Below are 19,016 nucleotides of genomic sequence, written 5' to 3' on the forward strand. Positions count from 1 at the left end.
GTGCAGTATTTACATATGAGATGAGTATGTAAACAAAGTGGCATAGTTAAAGTGGCTAGTGATACATGTATTACATAAAGATGCAGTAGATGATATAGAGTACAGTATATACGTATACATATGAGATGAATAATGTAGGGTATGTAACATTATATTAGGTAGCATTGTTTAAAGTGGCTAGTGATATATTTTACATCATTTCCCATCAATTCCCATTATTAAAGTGGCTGGAGTTGAGTCAGTGTGTTGGCAGCAGCCACTCAATGTTAGTGGTGGCTGTTTAACAGTCTGATGGCCTTGAGATAGAAGCTGTTTTTCAGTCTCTCGGTCCCAGCTTTGATGCACCTGTACTGACCTCGCCTTCTGGATGATAGCGGGGTGAACAGGCAGTGGCTCGGGTGGTTGTTGTCCTTGATGATCTTTATGGCCTTCCTGTGACATCGGGTGGTGTAGGTGTCCTGGAGGGCAGGTAGTTTGCCCCCGGTGATGCGTTGTGCAGACCTCACTACCCTCTGGAGAGCCTTACGGTTGTGGGCGGAGCAGTTGCCGTACCAGGCGGTGATACAGCCCGACAGGATGCTCTCGATTGTGCATCTGTAGAAGTTTGTAAGTGCTTTTGGTGACAAGCCAAATTTCTTCAGCCTCCTGAGGTTGAAGAGGCGCTGCTGCGCCTTCTTCACGATGCTGTCTGTGTGGGTGGACCAATTCAGTTTGTACGCTGAGGAACTTAAAACGTACTACCCTCTCCACTACTGTTCCATCGATGTGGATAGGGGGGTGTTCCCTCTGCTGTTTCCTGAAGTCCACAATCATCTCCTTAGTTTTGTTGACGTTGAGTGTGACACCACACTCCGAGGGCCCTCACCTCCTCCCTGTAGGCCGTCTCGTCGTTTTTGGTAATCAAGCCTACCACTGTTGTGTCGTCCGCAAACTTGATGATTGAGTTGGAGGCGTGCGTGGCCACGCAGTCGTGGGTGAACAGGGAGTACAGGAGAGGGCTCAGAACGCACCCTTGTGGGGCCCCAGTGTTGAGGATCAGCGGGGTGGAGATGTTGTTGCCTACCCTCACCACCTGGGGGCGGCCCGTCAGGAAGTCCAGTACCCAGTTGCAGAGGGCGGGGACGAGACCCAGGGTCTCGAGCTTGATGACGAGCTTGGAGGGCACTATGGTGTTAAATGCCGAGCTGTAGTCGATAAACAGCATTCTCACATAGGTATTCCACTTGTCCAGATGGGTTAGGGCAGTGTGCAGTGTGGTTGAGATGGCATCGTCTGTGGACCTATTTGGGCGGTAAGCAAATTGGAGTGGGTCTAGGGTGTCAGGTAGGGTGGAGGTGATATGGTCCTTGACTAGTCTCTCAAAGCACTTCATGATGACGGAAGTGAGTGCTACGGGGAGGTAGTCGTTTAGCTCAGTTACCTTAGCTTTCTTGAGAACAGGAACAATGGTGGCCCTCTTGAAGCATGTGGGAACAACAGACTGGGATAGGGATTGATTGAATATGTCCGTAAACACACCAGCCAGCTGGTCTGCGCATGCTCTGAGGGCGCGGCTGATGATGCCGTCTGGGCCTGCAGCCTTGCGAGGGTTGACACGTTTAAATGTTTTCCTCACGTCGGCTGCAGTGAAGGAGAGTCTGCATGTTTTAGTTGCGGGCCGTGTCAGTGGCACTGTATTGTCCTCAAAGCGGGCAAAAAAGTTATTTAGTCTGCCTGGGAGCAAGACATCCTGGTCCGTGACGGGGCTGGTTTTCTTTTTGTAATCCGTATGTAGTTACCAATGTATGGAACGCTTCGTTTGATAACATGGAGGTGTTGAATTTCCAGCTCTTTGACCTCGGGATGTTTTTGCAGAGGTCCAAGCGGAGGTGGACAAAGGCGGACAAAGGCGTGATCTGAAAGTGCTATGGGTCCGATTGTACACGTGGCTGAATTTATGAAACTCTTTGGGATAAAAATGTAATCTATACGGGAGTATAGGGGAGTAGCTGTTATGAACATTAGAGTAGTATGTATAGTCCACAGATGAGCTATTAGTCTCTCTCCAGATATCTATCAGTCCCATCTCTTTAGTAAGAGAGTTCAACATCTTTGCAGATCTAGGATTTGTGGTGGGGATTTGAGATGATTTGTCTAGGGTTGGGTTAAGCGTACAATTAAAATCTCCGGCCACCACGCCAAAGGAAACAAAATGATCATTGAACAGGGTTATAATTTTTGACATGAAAGCAGGAGTATCTGTGTTAGGGGCGTATATGTTTAAGATAGTAATTGGTTGTCCATACAGTGACCCAGTTATCAAAATAAATCTCCCCTCCGGATCAGATATGTATTTGTCAATTATGAATGGAACATTATTATGGATAAGTATGGCTGTACCTCTACGGTTTGATTTGAAAGATGAGAAATACACCTGTCCCACCCAAGCTCTGCGGAGTTTGGCATGTTCAGCATCACCGAAGTGTGTCTCTTGTAATAGCGCGATGTCTGCTTTTTCCTTTTTTAGAGCACATAGTATCTTTTTCAGTTTTATTGCATGCCCTAGACCATGGCAGTTCCATGTCAATAGATTTAAGGTGCACAGCTGAGTTCACATAAAAGGGAAATAAATGGTGTACATAAAATAACAATCTCTGAACACCCCAGCCGAGTTCCCAAACAACTCGACATATCCCGTTGGATCTAATACCCCCCCCGCTCAGTCTCAATTCTGTGTTCCGAACCCCCCCCAAAAAAAACGGGAACAGTTAGTAACGCACACCGTCTCCCCCTCCCCACCAAAGAAATGCCTCATCCTCTCCGCTCCGCATTGAGTAAGTGACAACGTAGTCGACGTGGTCCAGACCACATTAAAAGAGGGAGAAAATAAAATCAATAGCCCAGCCTACATATACCTCCCCCAAGGGACATAGGGAACCACAAGTAATAATAGCAACGGAAAAAAAGGGACATAAAAGTAGGCTGAAACATTAGTAGGCCGAGGTTAGGCTATAGAGCCTATCCCTCTCAGCTAAAGGAAAATAAATATAGATTAGACGGCTATAATGACATTTAGCGGGGCGGGTGGGTCTTTGGATATCGGCTATATGTTGTCTTACCTCTAGTAATAACAGTAGTCGTATTTAGTCATTGGTCCATTTCCCATTGACCAGGATTGTCTTTCAAAAAACTATTTGCCTCTTTGGGAGTTTTGAAGTGTCGCAGGGCTCCTTGGTGAAGAATCCTGAGCTTGTTAAATCCCCTAAAGATGCCTCGGTCAATGGAGTATTTCTTCACTTCGTCAAACTCTTGGCGCTTTCGGCGTATTCCAGCTGACAGGTCCTGGTGTAAAGTGAGTTTGGCATTTCCCACTGTAATGGTGTTGATTTTCGCTGCCTGTAGGACTCGTTCCTTGTCGGTGAATCTCAGGAAACGTATGGTGATTGGGCGCGGTGGTTGTCTGGCTGCTGGTTGGGGCCTCAGTGATCGGTGAGCTCTCTCGAGTTCTATGGGCCTGTCGGTGGACAGGTGGAGCCACTCGGGAAGTTTGTCTTCCAGGTAGCGGATCAGTGGCATGTTTCCCTTTTTTTTTTCGCCCAGATTTAATAGAACACAATTATTCCTTCACCCCCTGTTTTCCAGGTCCTATGTTTTCTCTTCCAGATGCTCTATATTCTTTTTAGCATATGCTATTGTTTCCATGGCGTCTGTCAATAAGTTTTCCATGAATAGGATTCGCCCTTCTGCCTCAACCATAAACGCGGGGCACCTGGACATCTTGTTGTTGATGTCAGACAAAGCATTTTCCAGGATTGTCACCTTGTCCCCTATCGCACTGAGCTGAGAGTTAATGGCATCTAATTTAATGTTGAGTTCTGTACGTTGGGATCTCAACTCAGAAAGAATGTCTTCGACAGAGTGTGGGGTTGGCATTTGTTGGGCCTCGGGGGGGAACGGGTCCTCTTGCTCTTTGCTAATGGCGCTAGCCTTTTCTGAAGCTAGCTGCTTCTTGGAGGCCTTTTCCGTCGCTAATACTCGAGTCCGGGTAAAAATGTTAACTGTAATGTCGCCTTTTGTCGCCGCCATGACTTTTTGACTAAAGCTAAATGAGTTTAAACTTGGAGTGGAGGTAAGATCAGGAATTGGAAACGACTTGTGCGGAGCTCTTAGTTCATGCGGCCATCTCGTTCAAGGGTCACGTGATCCCCGTTGTTTATTTTCAATGCAACGAATTCATTCAACCACAGTGCTCTACTGCCACCGCCGCCACCTCTACCGATACGGCCACCAGCTCTACCGCCGCCACCTCTACCGGCACCATCACTAGCTCTACTTCCACCGCCACTAGCTCTAATGCCAAAACCTCTACCTCGGCCACATCTATCTCCGCCACAACCTCCACCCTGCAGCATACCCGTGTCCAAATGTTGGTAAGAAAATGAAAAAGTCTGTTAGAAGTGTTTATTGTACCAATACTCATGTGTTCTTGTTGTTTGTTTGTTTTTGCTTAAACCAACAACCAACAGCTGCAGCAGTTCTATTGGAGCTGTCCCTGAGGTCGAGGCTCCAGGAGTCGAGGCCGAGGAAGGCAGAGTCTGCGGCTGTACTGACAGCCTCATCTTACAAAAGGTTGCTGGAGGAAAAGGCTCGAAAGAAACATCAACAAGAATAGAGAGAAAGAAAGAAATGGTGCAGGTTCTTCAAATAAAAGTTGTCTCAAAGAAGGTTGTTGCAGCACAACAAGCCACATCAGCCACCAAAGAAGGTTGTTGCAGCACAACAAGCCACATCAGCCACCAAAGAAGGTTGTTGCAGCACAACAAGCCACATCAGCCACCAAAGAAGGTTGTTGCAGCACAACAAGCCACATCAGCCACCAAAGAAGGTTGTTGCAGCACAACAAGCTACATCAGCCACCAAAGAAGGTTGTTGCAGCACAACAAGCCACATCAGCCACCAAAGAAGGTTGTTGCAGCACAACAAGCTACATCAGCCACCAAAGAAGGTTGTTGCAGCACAACAAGCCACATCAGCCACCAAAGAAGGTTGTTGCAGCACAATAAGCCACATCAGCCACCAAAGAAGGTTGTTGCAGCACAACAAGCCACATCAGCCACCAAATAAGGTTGTTGCAGCACAACAAGCCACATCAGCCACCAAAGAAGGTTGTTGCAGCACAACAAGCCACATCAGCCACCAAAGAAGGTTGTTGCAGCACAACAAGCCACATCAGCCACCAAAGAAGGTTGTTGCAGCACAACAAGCCACATCAGCCACCAAAGAAGGTTGTTGCAGCACAACAAGCCACATCAGCCACCAAAGAAGGTTGTTGCAGCACAACAAGCCACATCAGCCACCAAAGAAGGTTGTTGCAGCACAACAAGCCACATCAGCCACCAAAGAAGTTTGTTGCAGCACAACAAGCCACATCAGCCACCAAAGAAGGTTGTTGCAGCACAACAAGCCACATCAGCCACCAAAGAAGGTTGTTGCAGCACAACAAGCCACATCAGCCACCAAAGAAGGTTGTTGCAGCACAACAAGCCACATCAGCCACCAAAGAAGGTTGTTGCAGCACAACAAGCCACATCAGCCACCAAAGAAGGTTGTTGCAGCACAACAAGCCACATCAGCCACCAAAGAAGGTGATGCGGAATGTCTTTTCTGTGAGGAGCTGTTTTCAGTCACGGGACTGGATTAGGTGTGAGCAGTGCAGGAGGTGGTCTCATGAGTTGTGCTCCAATTGTACTGGGGATAGCTTAATGTGTGACCTAGGTACAAATTAGAATTGTGCAATAGCAGAGTATAAGAGATGCAACATCAATGTTACACTGAATTAGTTATGTTTTTTTGTTATTGAATGTTATATTCCAATGTTATTTAATGCTATTAGTTATATTCCATTCCAATATCATATTGCAATGAATATATTTTTTTATGAATTAAAAACAACTATTGAAAACCTTTTGCTCCTGATTGTCATTTTAAAGGCTGCTGGGATTTAAAATCTTGCATTATTAAAATAGATATTTAGTGCAATTGTACATAATGGATTGTAAGGAAAAGGAACAACAAAGAAAGAACAAAGAACATGAATGTGCCTGTGAGTTAAAAAGAGGGACTTGACATCAAATCTCCTCATAGTGCAGATATTAATAGTGACATGTGCAACACCATTTTTCCCCCGAATTTGATTTAAATAATTAAAATATGACAACTAGACTTAGATTTTAAGTATTACTTACTTAAGAATTTGTAAATAACACTGATTAAATGGATTTAATAGCCATTTATGTCCCTTTATAGTTTATTCGCCAAAGCATGACCTTCATCCAGATACACTTTTTTTTCCTAAACATTGTTTTTTTGTGCCAGCAATTAGACATTGTTGTTAGGGGCAGCTAGTTACCCCCAAGTACCCTAATGTGAAAAATCTTAGTCTCATCATCACTCACCGATACCGTGGTATTGACTTGTCCCAAATGCAGATTGATGAGGTATAACTGTAGCAGGACTGGAGCTACAGCTGCACAGAACTGATTTATTCATCCTGCTCCAGCACGCAACTTTTCATATCGCACCTGCCCACACCCTCTGGATTTCTGTCTGACGCCCACCACCGAGGTAGACAGATTCAGGTTGGATATTCACCTGTAGTTTCCCTTATGTCTACCAACAGCAGTTAGGGACCGTCAACATAGTGACAAATCAAATTTTTCAAATTTCAATAGCTCTTTAACCACTACTCCTAAAACATTCCAAACTGGTTATAGCTAACCCGACGGCATAGGCACGCATTGCACACACCTTTTTTTGTTGTTGATTTACATCTCACACTATTTTAAGTTATTTATTTACATTTTTGTATTTCAATAGCTCCTTGGTCATGTGACCTACTGATTTCAAACAAGGTTCAGAATGTACAGTCAGTGGCCCTACACATCGCACCCGCTTTAGATTGTCCATTTTCATCTCACACATTTTTACAAACATTTTTCAAAATTCAATAGCTCCTTGGTCATGTGACATACTGACCTCCAACAAAGTTCAGAATGTCCACTGACTATCCTTCTTGTCACGATGGCATGAATTATTCGAGAGACAGGCGCAAGAATGCGTAATAGTTTTTTTTATTCCACCCAATTACGGAGTGCCGCATAAAGGCACGGGGACAAAGACCAAACAAACACGTAACAGAAACACAGGGTTGAAACCCAAACGAAAACGTAACAGAAACACAGGGTTGAAACCCAAACAAACACGTAACAGAAACACAGGGTTGAAACCCAAACAAACACGTAACAGAAACAAAGGGTTGAAACCCAAACAAACACGTAACAGAAACACAGGGTTGAAACCCAAACAAACACGTAACAGAAACACAGGGTTGAAACCCAAACAAAAGAGCGAGAAGTACCTTGAATAAATACACACACGCACGATGATTAGCACACAGGACGAGACCCGTAATCATCTGCGCAATCCCCAAGGGTACGAAAGCCCAAAACACACAGCACAGGTACTCACACACACCAACGGACATAGTAACAATAATGGACAGCACCATGGTGAACAAAGGGCACATATATACAAATGCAATCAGTGGGAATAGGGGCCAGGTGTGCGCAATGAAAGTTCCAGAGGGATTGTCGTGGAGGATCGTTACAAAATATAACACTTACAAGAACTTGTGAATTCAATATAGGCTTTTAATACAAACATATCAGAAGCCTAGATGGTCCGCGGAACACACACTTTTCCAGAGCACTGGCTCTGATTTATACACATACAACATATGAGTCCATCCCACATGCAAATGAAGTTATTTCCCTCAGTCCATCTGCCACCATTATATCCCAATCTGTGCATCCTGCTTGTTCACGCCCAATAACGCCCATATCTGCTTTCAGTCAAGTTATAATGGTGACAGGACCTCTTCATGTCCCAAAAATAATACATGCCCATCTTATCCTATGGGCCCCTAATGTTTGGCCTGTCCTTATTAGGACTGGTAGACTATGTGTCTCTTCTCTTCATGTCCTAAAAATATATGCCCTATGTCTATAGTCCATCCGTTGGTCATTTGGTTGACCCCCTCCTTTGTGTGTCCCTCTGACCTTGGTATGTCCAGCTGTCCTATGCTCTCATGGCCTTACTTTGGTTTCCTGTCCTATACAATAGACAATGCATTTTACCAGAATGGCAAATGCACTCTAAGTGTATCTTTCTCTTGTGGTACATTATTATGTTTCTCCCTATATGTACATCTTGCTCCCACAGGATCCGTGGCACTTCTATGTTGCACACCCTTTAGTTTGTCCATTTTCATCTCACATGTTTTTACATGAATTTTCTATGTTTTTCAATGTTTCTAATTGCAATAGCTCCTTGGTCATGTGACCTACTGACGTTCAGAATGACCACTGACTACACTTCTATATTGCACACCCTTTAGTTTGTCCATTTTCATCTCACACCTTATTAAATGACATTTTTTTACTTTTTAATTTCAATAGCTCCTTGGTCAGGTGCTTAACTGCCAGGTGCTTGTCCGCCCATGCATAGGCTAGACTACTCTATTTAATTGAGACCACACGCTAACAAGTTCACACAGTCTCCCTGCAGTTAGACGTTCATCCACGTTCTCCAAAGGTCAAATTTAAGTGTTCCTGTTGCTCCTGATCTGTATCGTTCCATTTCTCCAAACGTCAAATTTAGAACTTAAGGGTTAAGTTTAGGCACTCATTCTGAATGATGAACACAATCATTGTTGATCCAGCATCATGGAATTATCCCCATCCACAACTGGGATTGAACACAAACGCTTTTGATCCAGAGTCATGGAATTATGCTCAACCGCCAGCCCCTCCAACACCCACCTCCACAATGCCCTAGCAAAACTCAAGCCTGCTTTATGCAATAGCGCTCACTGTTGCCCCTATGGTTGGGCATTTCCCAACGTCCTCAATGTCGATGTCAGTCTTCAACGATCTCCCTGGGTAGCCTATGCTGGCGTTGCACCTTTTCCTTTTAAACTATGATTAAAAAAATGGATTGCACCTCAACTCACGTTGGTTGAGCGCCCTCCACTTCTGTCCATTAACACTATTTAGTTATAGACACTGTAGTAAACTATAGACTCATCATATTTACTTACATTTCCTTGGAAAGATAACTGCCATGACATTCTCCACCCATGCATAGGCAGCCTACTCTATTTCATTTAGACCACACATATACTGGGTTTACCTGATCTTGCACACACAACTAGGAGAGTAGAGGTAAGCTACTTAACTTGACGCAGCGTGTGTATAATGTGACAAAGATGTGCTTTCAATACAATAAGTAGGCCTAGGCTAACGCATTCCAATCAGAAAGTCGACTGTTTCCAAATATTCTGCGGGACGACAAAAATATTTGAATCCCAAAATTGTCCGTCTGACCGCCCGTTCCTAACTGCTGCATGAAAAATGCTGACCTCGCCGCAATGATCTCTGTCAGGACCTGTAGCTGAGCAGGTTTGGGGCTGCTGATCCATGGACGTGTCATAGCAGCTAATGCTTGTATGGTGTAGTGTGGTGGATCTAACAGCAGTAGCCTTGTATGGTGTAGTGTGGTGGATCTAACAGCAGTATGGTGTAGTGTGGAGAATCTAACAACAGTAGCCTTGTATGGTGTAGTGTGGTGGATCTAACAGCAGTATGGTGTAGTGTGGTGGATCTAACAGCAGTATGGTGTGGTATGGTGAATCTAACAGCAGTATGGTGTAGTGTGGAGAATCTAACAACAGTAGCCTTGTATGGTGTAGTGTGGTGGATCTAACAGCAGTATGGTGTAGTGTGGTGGATCTAACAGCAGTATGGTGTAGTGTGGTGGATCTAACAGCAGTAGCCTTGTATGGTGTAGTGTGATGGATCTAACAGCAGTATGGTGTAGTGTGGTGGATCTAACAGCAGTATGGTGTAGTGTGGTGGATCTAACAGCAGTATGGTGTAGTGTGGTGGATCTAACAGCAGTATGGTGTGGTATGGTGAATCTAACAACAGTAGCCTTGTGTGGTGTAGTGTGGTGGATCTAACAGCAGTAGCCTTGTATGGTGTAGTGTGGTGGATCTAACAGCAGTATGGTGTAGTGTGGAGAATCTAACAACAGTAGCCTTATATGGTGTAGTGTGGTGGATCTAACAGCAGTATGGTGTAGTGTGGTGGATCTAACAGCAGTATGGTGTGGTATGGTGAATCTAACAGCAGTATGGTGTAGTGTGGAGAATCTAACAACAGTAGCCTTGTATGGTGTAGTGGGGTGGATCTAACAGCAGTATGGTGTAGTGTGGTGGATCTAACAGCAGTATGGTGTAGTGTGGTGGATCTAACAGCAGTATGGTGTAGTGTGGTGGATCTAACAGCAGTATGGTGTAGTGTGGTGGATCTAACAGCAGTATGGTGTAGTGTGGTGGATCTAACAGCAGTATGGTGTAGTGTGGTGGATCTAACAGCAGTATGGTGTAGTGTGGTGGATCTAACAGCAGTATGGTGTAGTGTGGTGGATCTAACAGCAGTATGGTGTAGTGTGGTGGATCTAACAGCAGTATGGTGTAGTGTGGTGGATCTAACAGCAGTATGGTGTAGTGTGGTGGATCTAACAGCAGTATGGTGTAGTGTGGTGGATCTAACAGCAGTATGGTGTAGTGTGGTGGATCTAACAGCAGTATGGTGTAGTGTGGTGGATCTAACAACAGTATGGTGTAGTGTGGTGAATCTAACAGCAGTATGGTGTAGTGTGGTGGATCTAACAGCAGTATGGTGTAGTGTGGTGGATCTAACAGCAGTATAGTGTAGTGTGGAGAATCTTTAAAAATGTTATTTCACGTTTATTTAACAAGGTAGGCTAGTTGAGAAAAATGTCTCATTTGCAACTGGCCAAGATAAAGCAAAGCAGTTCGACACATACAACAACACAGAGTTACACGTGGAATAAACAAACATACAATCAGTAATACAGTAGAAAAATCTATATACATCATGTGCAAATGAGGTAGGATAAGAGAGGTAAAGGCAATAAATAGGCCATGGTGGCGAAGTAATTACAATATAGATATTAAATGCTGGAATGGTAGGATGTGCAGAAGATGAATGTGCAAGTAGAGATACTGGGGTGCAAAGGAGCAAGATAAATAAATAAATAAATAAATACAGTATGGAGATGAGGTAGATTGGATGGGCTATTTACAGATCAGCTATGCACAGGAGCAGTGATCTGTGAGCTGCTCTGATAGCTGGTGCTTAAAGCTAGTGAGGGAGGTAAGAGTCTCCAGCTTCAGAGATTTTTGCAGTTCGTTTCGGTCATTGGCAGCAGAGAACTGGAAGGAGAGGCGGCCAAAGGAAGAATTGGCTTTGGGGGTGACCAGTGAGATATACCTGCTGGAGCGCATGCTACAGGTGGGTGCTGCTATGGTGACCAGTGAGCTGAGAGAAGGGGGGGGGGGCTTTACCTAGCAGAGACTTATAGATGACCTGGAGACAGTGGGTTTGGCGACGAGTATGAAGCGAGGGCCAGCCAACGAGAGCATACAGGTCGCAGTGGTGGGTTGTATATGGGGCTTTGGTGACAAAACAGATGGCACTGTGATAGACTGCATCCAATTTGTTGAGTAGAGTGTTGGAGGCTATTTTGTAAATGACATCACCAAAGTCGAGGATCGGTAGGATCTTCAGTTTTACGAGAGTATGTTTGGCAGCATGTGTGAATGATGCTTTGTTGCGAAATAGGAAGCCGATTCTAGATTTAATTTTGGATTGGAGATGCTTAATGTGAGTCTGGAAGGAGAGTTTACAGTCTAACCAGACACCTAGGTATTTGTAGTTGTCCACATATTCTAAGTCAGAACCGTCCAGAGTAGTATTGCTGGAAGGGCGGGCAGGTGCGGGCAGTGATCGGTTGAAGAGCATTTAGTTTTACTTGCATTTAAGAGCAGTTGGAGGCCACGGAAGGAGAGTTGTATGGCATTGAAGCACATCTGTAGGTTAGTTAACACAGTGTCTAAAGAAGGGCCAGAGGTATACAGAATGGTGTCGTCTGCGTAGAGGTGGATCAGAGAATCACCAGCAGCAAGAGTGACATCATTGATGTATACAGAGAAGAGAGTCGGCCCGAGAATTGAACCCTGTGGCACCCCCATAGAGACTGCCAGAGGTCCAGACAACAGGCCCTTCAATTTGACATACTGAACTCTATCTGAGAAGTAGTTGGTGAACCAAGCGAGGCAATCATTTGAGAAACCAAGGCTGTTGAGTCTGCCAATAAGAATGTTGTGATTGACAGAGCCGAAAGCCTTAGCCAGGTCGATGAATACGGCTACACAGTAATGTCTCTTATCGACGGCGGTTAAGATATCGTTTAGGACCTTGAGGGTGCCTGAGCTGCACCCATGACCAGCTCTGAAACCAGATTGCATAGCGGAGAAGGTACGGTGAGATTTGAAATGGTCAGTAATCTGTTTGTTAACTTGGCTTTCAAAGACCTTACAAAGGCCGGCTAGAATAGATATAGGTCTGTAGCAGTTTGGGTCTAGAGTGTCTCCCCCTTTGAAGAGGGGGATGACCGCTGCAGCTTTCCAATCTATGGGAATCTCAGACGATACGAAAGAGAGGTTGAACAGGCTACTAATAGGGGTTGCAACAATTTTGGCAGATTATTTTAGAAAGAGAGGGTCCAGATTGTCTAGCCCGGCTGATTTGTAGGGGTCCAGATTTTGCAGCTCTTTCAGAACATCAGCTATCTGGATTTGGATGAAGGAGAAGTGGAGGAGGTTTGGACGAGTTGCTGTGGAGAGCGCAGGGCTATTGACCGGGGTAGGGGTAGCCAGGTGGAAAGCATTGCCAGCCGTAGAAAAATGCTTATTGAAATTCTGAATTATTTTGGATTTACCGGTAGTGACAGTCTTTCCTAGCCTCAGTGCAGTGGGCAGCTGGGAGGAGGTGCTCTTATTCTCCATGGACTTTACAGTGTCCCAGAACTTTTTTGAGTTTGTACTAAAGGATGCAAATCTAACAACAGTAGCCTTGTATGGTGTAGTGTGGTGGATCTAACAACAGTAGCCTTGTATGGTGTAGTGTAGGGGACCTAACCACAGTAGCCTGTATGTCTTTCTGTGTCTGTATGTGAGGGCTCCTTTTTTATAATTGTATTATTGTTTTGAAAATGTATTTAAGAGGACAGGAGCATTTATTTACCAGTTGTATTTAACATAATGACACATATTGTTGAAAGCCTAAGACCAGACTCCCTGTATTGTCCCTTTGTTCACAGCAGCAATCAGCAGTCAGTTGGCAGTCGTTGTACCTCATTTGATTGTTATTCTTTCTTACTTGACTGATTTTGTTGCTCTATACGAAAAATGTTCCTCTCGTCTAAATCATGTTAGTGTATTGTAACTATTAGTCCAGATGGCTCTCTGATTTGGTTTAGTCTCTCCGGTCTCCACATCAGTCATCAGATAATTAGATGCTCGTCCATTCCTTTCTGCAGGACATATGGGCTGATTGGCTCCCCACCCCACGAGGATCCCCAAATGTTACCAAAGTCAATGCATGCAGGGATTGATACAGTACAGACACCACAGCTGCTTGAATGGGGAATACAAGCACCAGATTTAAATGACAGAAGGAGCTATCCTATTTTCCCCATTTCCGTGTGTGTGTGTGTGTGTGTGTGTGTGTGTGTGTGTGTGTGTGTGTGTGTGTGTGTGTGTGTGTGTGTGTGTGTGTGTGTGTGTGTGTGTGTGTGTGTGTGTGTGTGTGTGTGTGTGTGTGTGTGTGTGCTTGTGCGTGTGCTTGTGCGTGTGTCAGAATATAGAAAGGTTCACTTAATTATAGCAGGGAGGGTAAAGGTCACTTGTTTTTTTTTGCCGGAAATGCTCTTGTCTTATGAAACCAACCCTATCCAAACTTCTAAGGATTTTTTATCTCCAAAAGTAGGGCAGTAAAATAATTACTTAAATGGAAAAATAAAAACCGGAAGAAAGGAAGGAAGAAATACTTTGCTATGCATTGATGGGTTTGTTTGATTGTAAATTATAAATATACTTATTTTACTCTTTCTCCATACTTTATTCACAGAGCAGATATATTCACTTTGTTCAATTTCTCAGTTTTTAATATGTGGATGGTAATGAATGTTGTGAACAGGCAGGGGGGCATAATATCCATCGAAACTTTAAATGGAAAAAAAAACAACCTTGGAAGTTAGAAATAATACCACCAATTCTCAAGCCGGATAAAAGGCAGGCTTGGGCTATTTCCCACAGGTCGCCACTTGCCGACCCCTAACAGTGAGTGTGTCCTCTCCACTTGAAGGTGGCTCTGAGGGGTACAGACCCCTCCATCCCTCTGGTGTTTGTCAGGGAGAACCATGACCTGGGTAACACACCCACCCTGGAGACTGTAGCCCAGTTCTGCAACGCCTGGGGAGACGACTACTTCAGCTTCTTGGTGGGTGGCTAGAGTGAGATGAAAACATACTGTAGAAGGAGATTGTACAAAACCCTTACAGTCCCTTATATAAACACTGGTAATTTTGACCCAGATAGAAACAATTGGTCTATAGCATGAATGGCAGGGGCAGAGTGCCACCCCTTAGCTAACACTTTAATCCAATATGAATTAGGATACTACTGTTTTGTTTGTTTATTTGGATCCCCATTAGCTTTTGTAGAAGCAGCAGCTACTCTTCCTGGGGTCCACAAATAACATAAAACATGACAAGTAACAAAAAACTGACAGACAAGGACAGTCACACAAATTATGCTCTGAAAGGGTAAAAAACCTAGGTGTCATTTTAGATTCTGAACTCTATTTCGATTGTGCGGCTGTTTCTCTCTCAGGCTGATACAGAGAGACTCATCCATGATTTTATTTCAAGCAGGCTTGACTACTGTCATGGTCTCCTGTCTGGTCTACCCAGGAAAGCCATTGGTCAACTGCAGAATATACAGAGTGCTGCAGCATGGGTAGTGACCAAGACCAGTGGGAGAGCACACAACACTGGCTGCCTATGAGTTTTAGAATTCATTTTAAGATTATTCTATTGGTTTTTAAATCAATCCACAATTGTGCACCCCAATACATGTCAGACATACTTTTAAGTTATGTACCCAGTAGGTCCCTCAGGTTCCCTTGCACTGGCCTTTTAACAATCCCAAAGCCTGGGACCAAGAGGCATGGAGAGGCAGCCTTTAGTTACTATGCCCCCAGCCTCTGGAATAGCCTGCCAGAGAACCTAAAGGGGCCAAAACTGTGGAAATTTAAAGAGATCTTAGTGTGCTTTTTAGTCGTTCAGTTTTTATTGTTATTCTTTTTTTTTTTTCATTCTCTTATGTTTGTTTTGTAGTAAAAGTTTCAATGTTTTTTATTCGTTTTTTTTCTGTGAAGCACATTGCTCTGCATTCCATGTCTGAAATGTTCTGTATACATAAAGCTTGATAACGACATTATCTAAATAACATTAACCTGTACTGTAATCCCAACCCAGCTGTTCTTTGGTGTGTCAGCCTGCCCGGACCGGAGAGACGTCCAGGAGGCCTGGTTAGAGGGCCAGCTGCAGAAGGCCTCCCAGGGGCTTGGGATCACTCCCAAACAAGCCTTTAATTTTAGTAATTTAACTTGATTTAAACTTCATTTAGGAGAGAATCCTTACTTCCACTAAAAACATATTTTCACTTCATGCATTGATGTCTGGTAAGGCTTTCCACTAGATGTTAGAACATTGCTGTTGGGACTTGCTACATTCAGCCACAAGATCATTACTGAGGTCGGGCACTGATCGGTATTCATCCCAAAAGTGTTCGATGGGGTAGAGGTCGTGATTCATCACTCCAGAGAATGCGTTTCCACTGCTCCAGAGTCCAATGGCGGTGAGCTTTACACCACTCCTGTAACGGTTGTCTTCGGTGGAAGGAGAGGAGGACCAAAGCACAGCGTGGTATGTGTTCATGATATATTTTAATGAAATATCATTGGACACAGAAAACAAAAGGAACAAGATAAATAAATTAAAACCGACACAGTCCCGTGTGGAACAAACACTGACCCGGAAAAATAATCACCCACAAAACGCAGGTGGGAAAACGCTACCTAAGTATGATTCTCAATCATAGACAACGAACGACACCTGCCTCTGATTGAGAACCATACCAGGCCAAACACATAAACACAACATAGAGAAAAGAACATAGACTACCCACCCCAACTCACGCCCTGACCAAACTAAAACAAAGACATAACAAAGGAACTAAGGTCAGAACGTGACAACTCCAGCTGACGCATGGTGATCTTAGGCTCGTGTGCGGCTGCTTGGCCATGGAAACCCATTTCATGAAGCTCCTGATAATCAGTTATTGTGCTGACGCTACTTCCAAAAGCCCTTGTGCTTACAGTTTGGAACTCGGTAGTGAGTTTTGCAACCGAGGACAGACAGATTTTTTGCATGCTGCGCTCCAGCACTCTGCGGTCCCGTTCTGTGAGCTTGTGTGGCCTACCACTTTGCGGCTGAGGGCAGAAATTTGATGAACTGACTTGTTAGAAAGGTGGCATCCTATGACGGTGCCAAGTTTAAAGTCTCTTCAGTAAGGACATTCTACTGGCAATGTTTGTCTTTGGAGATTGCATGGCTGTGTGCTCGAGTTTATACACCTGTCATTAATGGGTGTGGCTGAAATGGCTGAATCCATTAATTTGAAGGGGTGTCCACATACTTTTGTATATATAGTGTACCTCATGAAGCAACAACTGCTCTCTATATCACCTCATGATCAAGCATTCTTCTATCTCTTCCATAGCAGCCGTAAAAGAAACACAGACCAGACACGTAGATGCTCAATGGATTATGATCATTATAGTTAATTATACGTTTAACTATGTAGTACATTTGCTTGTTGGAAACTAGAACTGCCTACTACATTGCACAGTTCGGGCTGGATCGGATTTATTTCTAGAGAAACTGTGCAATGTGCAAATTGAGCTCACAGAAAAAGAAAAGAAAATGAAATGGATTTAAAATAATTGAACTGATGTTGGTCAATTAGTTGTTTAAAAAATGAAAAAGAACCAACATTTTGGTTAATCGCTCAACACTAGCAGGTAGGAAGTGGTTTCCTTCTGTTCTGTGCTTATTGAACACAGCCCAGATTTAGCTGTGCAACACAGCCCTCACAGCAGGAAGAGATGGGATTAGTGTATCAACAGGTTTACTTCTGGACGAGTCATAGTGAGGAGGACCAAGGAGGAACACAGTACAGTAACTGGTTATTTAATAATCAATGCACTCACTCACTATTGGCAGTGATACACCAATCAGGGCCGGTTGTTATTGGATTATAGGTTTCGAGACAAAGGTAACTAACTTTTGAAGGAGAGTATCTCATCTCTCATCTGGACAGGCCAACTTCCTTCCTTACTCCTTCAGTACTACTGTACTGAACATACTCTTTTTACCCTAGTAGTTACAGGGTAATACCCATGTAAGTACTGTGCAATTACATTGCCGGTAGCTAACTAGTACTCTTATACCTGTGTTCAGCTTACATGAATATAACCATCACATTACCATAGTATATGGTCTATAGTGGAACCAACGTTTCTATAATGTGACAATATAATTACTGTACTTGTACACCATCAGGTCACACTACTTCCTGTAGAACACTAGTTAAAGATTCACAAAACATGATAAGACTTGGGACACAGGGCCTTGCATTATACACTCCTATATCACCTCTTATATGCTCTCTCTCTTTCTTCCGTACACTTGTTCATACATGTTCTGGTGTTAATTATAAATTCAGACTACGTATAGGGCCTGTCCCTCTTTTTAATTATCGATGACAGCCTTCTGTTCTGTACAGTACAGCCTTCATCAGTTTGTATAATTAGTATGGTAGGAATGCAGAGATTTGATTCATGGCTGATGATGCCATTTGATTTAAAAGTAGCATGGACAGCCAGACCGTATTTCTCCTCCAGTACTGTATGTTCAACCTCTGTTGTCATTTATAAGGAGTCGTTTAAGTGCTTTTTTTGCTTACATTGCTCAGAGGAAGAGGAAAGTTACTCCTCTTTGAAAAACGTCCAAATTAAAAGGGAAGATTGTAGGGATTAAATGACTTTCAACACTTCTATACAAACCATGAAGGAGGGAAAAAACAAGGAGGCAGAGATGCAAAAATATACTTAATTTAATCCATGCTCAAAATAATACAAAAGGCTAAAGTGCAAAGTGCTAAAAAGTGCTAAAGAAAACAGCATACATTTAGGCTTTTACACCTTCATCAGTGCTGTACAAACTAATTAAGAGGAGACATACTTAAGAAGACGCACCTGTGCGTCTCGTTACCTGCACCTGTTGTGCCTGTGACAGGTGCGTCTTAAGTATGTGTCTCCTCTTAATTAGTTTGTACAGCACTGATGAAGGCGTAAAAGCCTAAATGTATGCTGTTTTTTTTGTTTGGCACTATGCACTTTCTCCGTTTGCATTCTTTAGAGCATGGATTACATTAAATATGTTTTTGCATCTCGGCCTCCTTGTTTTTTTTTGTGGTTTAAGTGCGAGTACCTTTTGTACTCAGATATTTTTTCTCTCAAGCACTGGCCACCATTCATTCTAGAGTGCAAACGTTCAGCACTTCTATTCAGGAACAGATGGTGTAAGATTTAAAGAATGATGTCAGGTTCTGCTGTCAAGCTCTTGTAAAAAATAATATCAAGAGGAGGTTATTCAACTCATCCACACTAATGTTTCCCAAGCTGTTTAACTAGTACAGTGATAGACTAGAGCCTAGGGCATGGAAGTGTTAAAGGCCCGATGCAACCGCCTTTATCTAAATATCAAATCATTTCTGGGTAACATTTAAGTTCCTTACTGTGATTGTTTTCAATAAAAAATAATAATAAATGAACTACAATAGCTTCTTAGCAAGAGCAATGTCTTAAGCAAGACGTTTGCTAGGAGAAAATCTTGCTTGAGCGGTCTAAGTGGAGAGAGGA

At 43.6% G+C, this 19,016-nt stretch overlaps 1 protein-coding gene across 1 annotated transcript in view; it reads left to right on the forward strand.

Annotated features, from left to right (window-relative positions):
• Positions 1 to 15,642, forward strand: part of LOC139377149 (calcineurin-like phosphoesterase domain containing 1) — a 38,886-nt gene extending 23,244 nt beyond the window's left edge. The window contains 3 exon segments of the mRNA XM_071120164.1: positions 1,864 to 1,901; positions 14,334 to 14,476; positions 15,480 to 15,642. Coding sequence (XP_070976265.1) covers positions 1,864 to 1,901; positions 14,334 to 14,476; positions 15,480 to 15,642 — 344 coding nt within the window.
• The last annotated feature ends 3,374 nt before the right edge of the window (positions 15,643 to 19,016 follow it).

This window comes from Oncorhynchus clarkii, chromosome 20 (genome assembly GCF_045791955.1).
Source record: "Oncorhynchus clarkii lewisi isolate Uvic-CL-2024 chromosome 20, UVic_Ocla_1.0, whole genome shotgun sequence".
In the NCBI taxonomy this organism is placed as follows: Eukaryota; Metazoa; Chordata; class Actinopteri; order Salmoniformes; family Salmonidae; genus Oncorhynchus; species Oncorhynchus clarkii.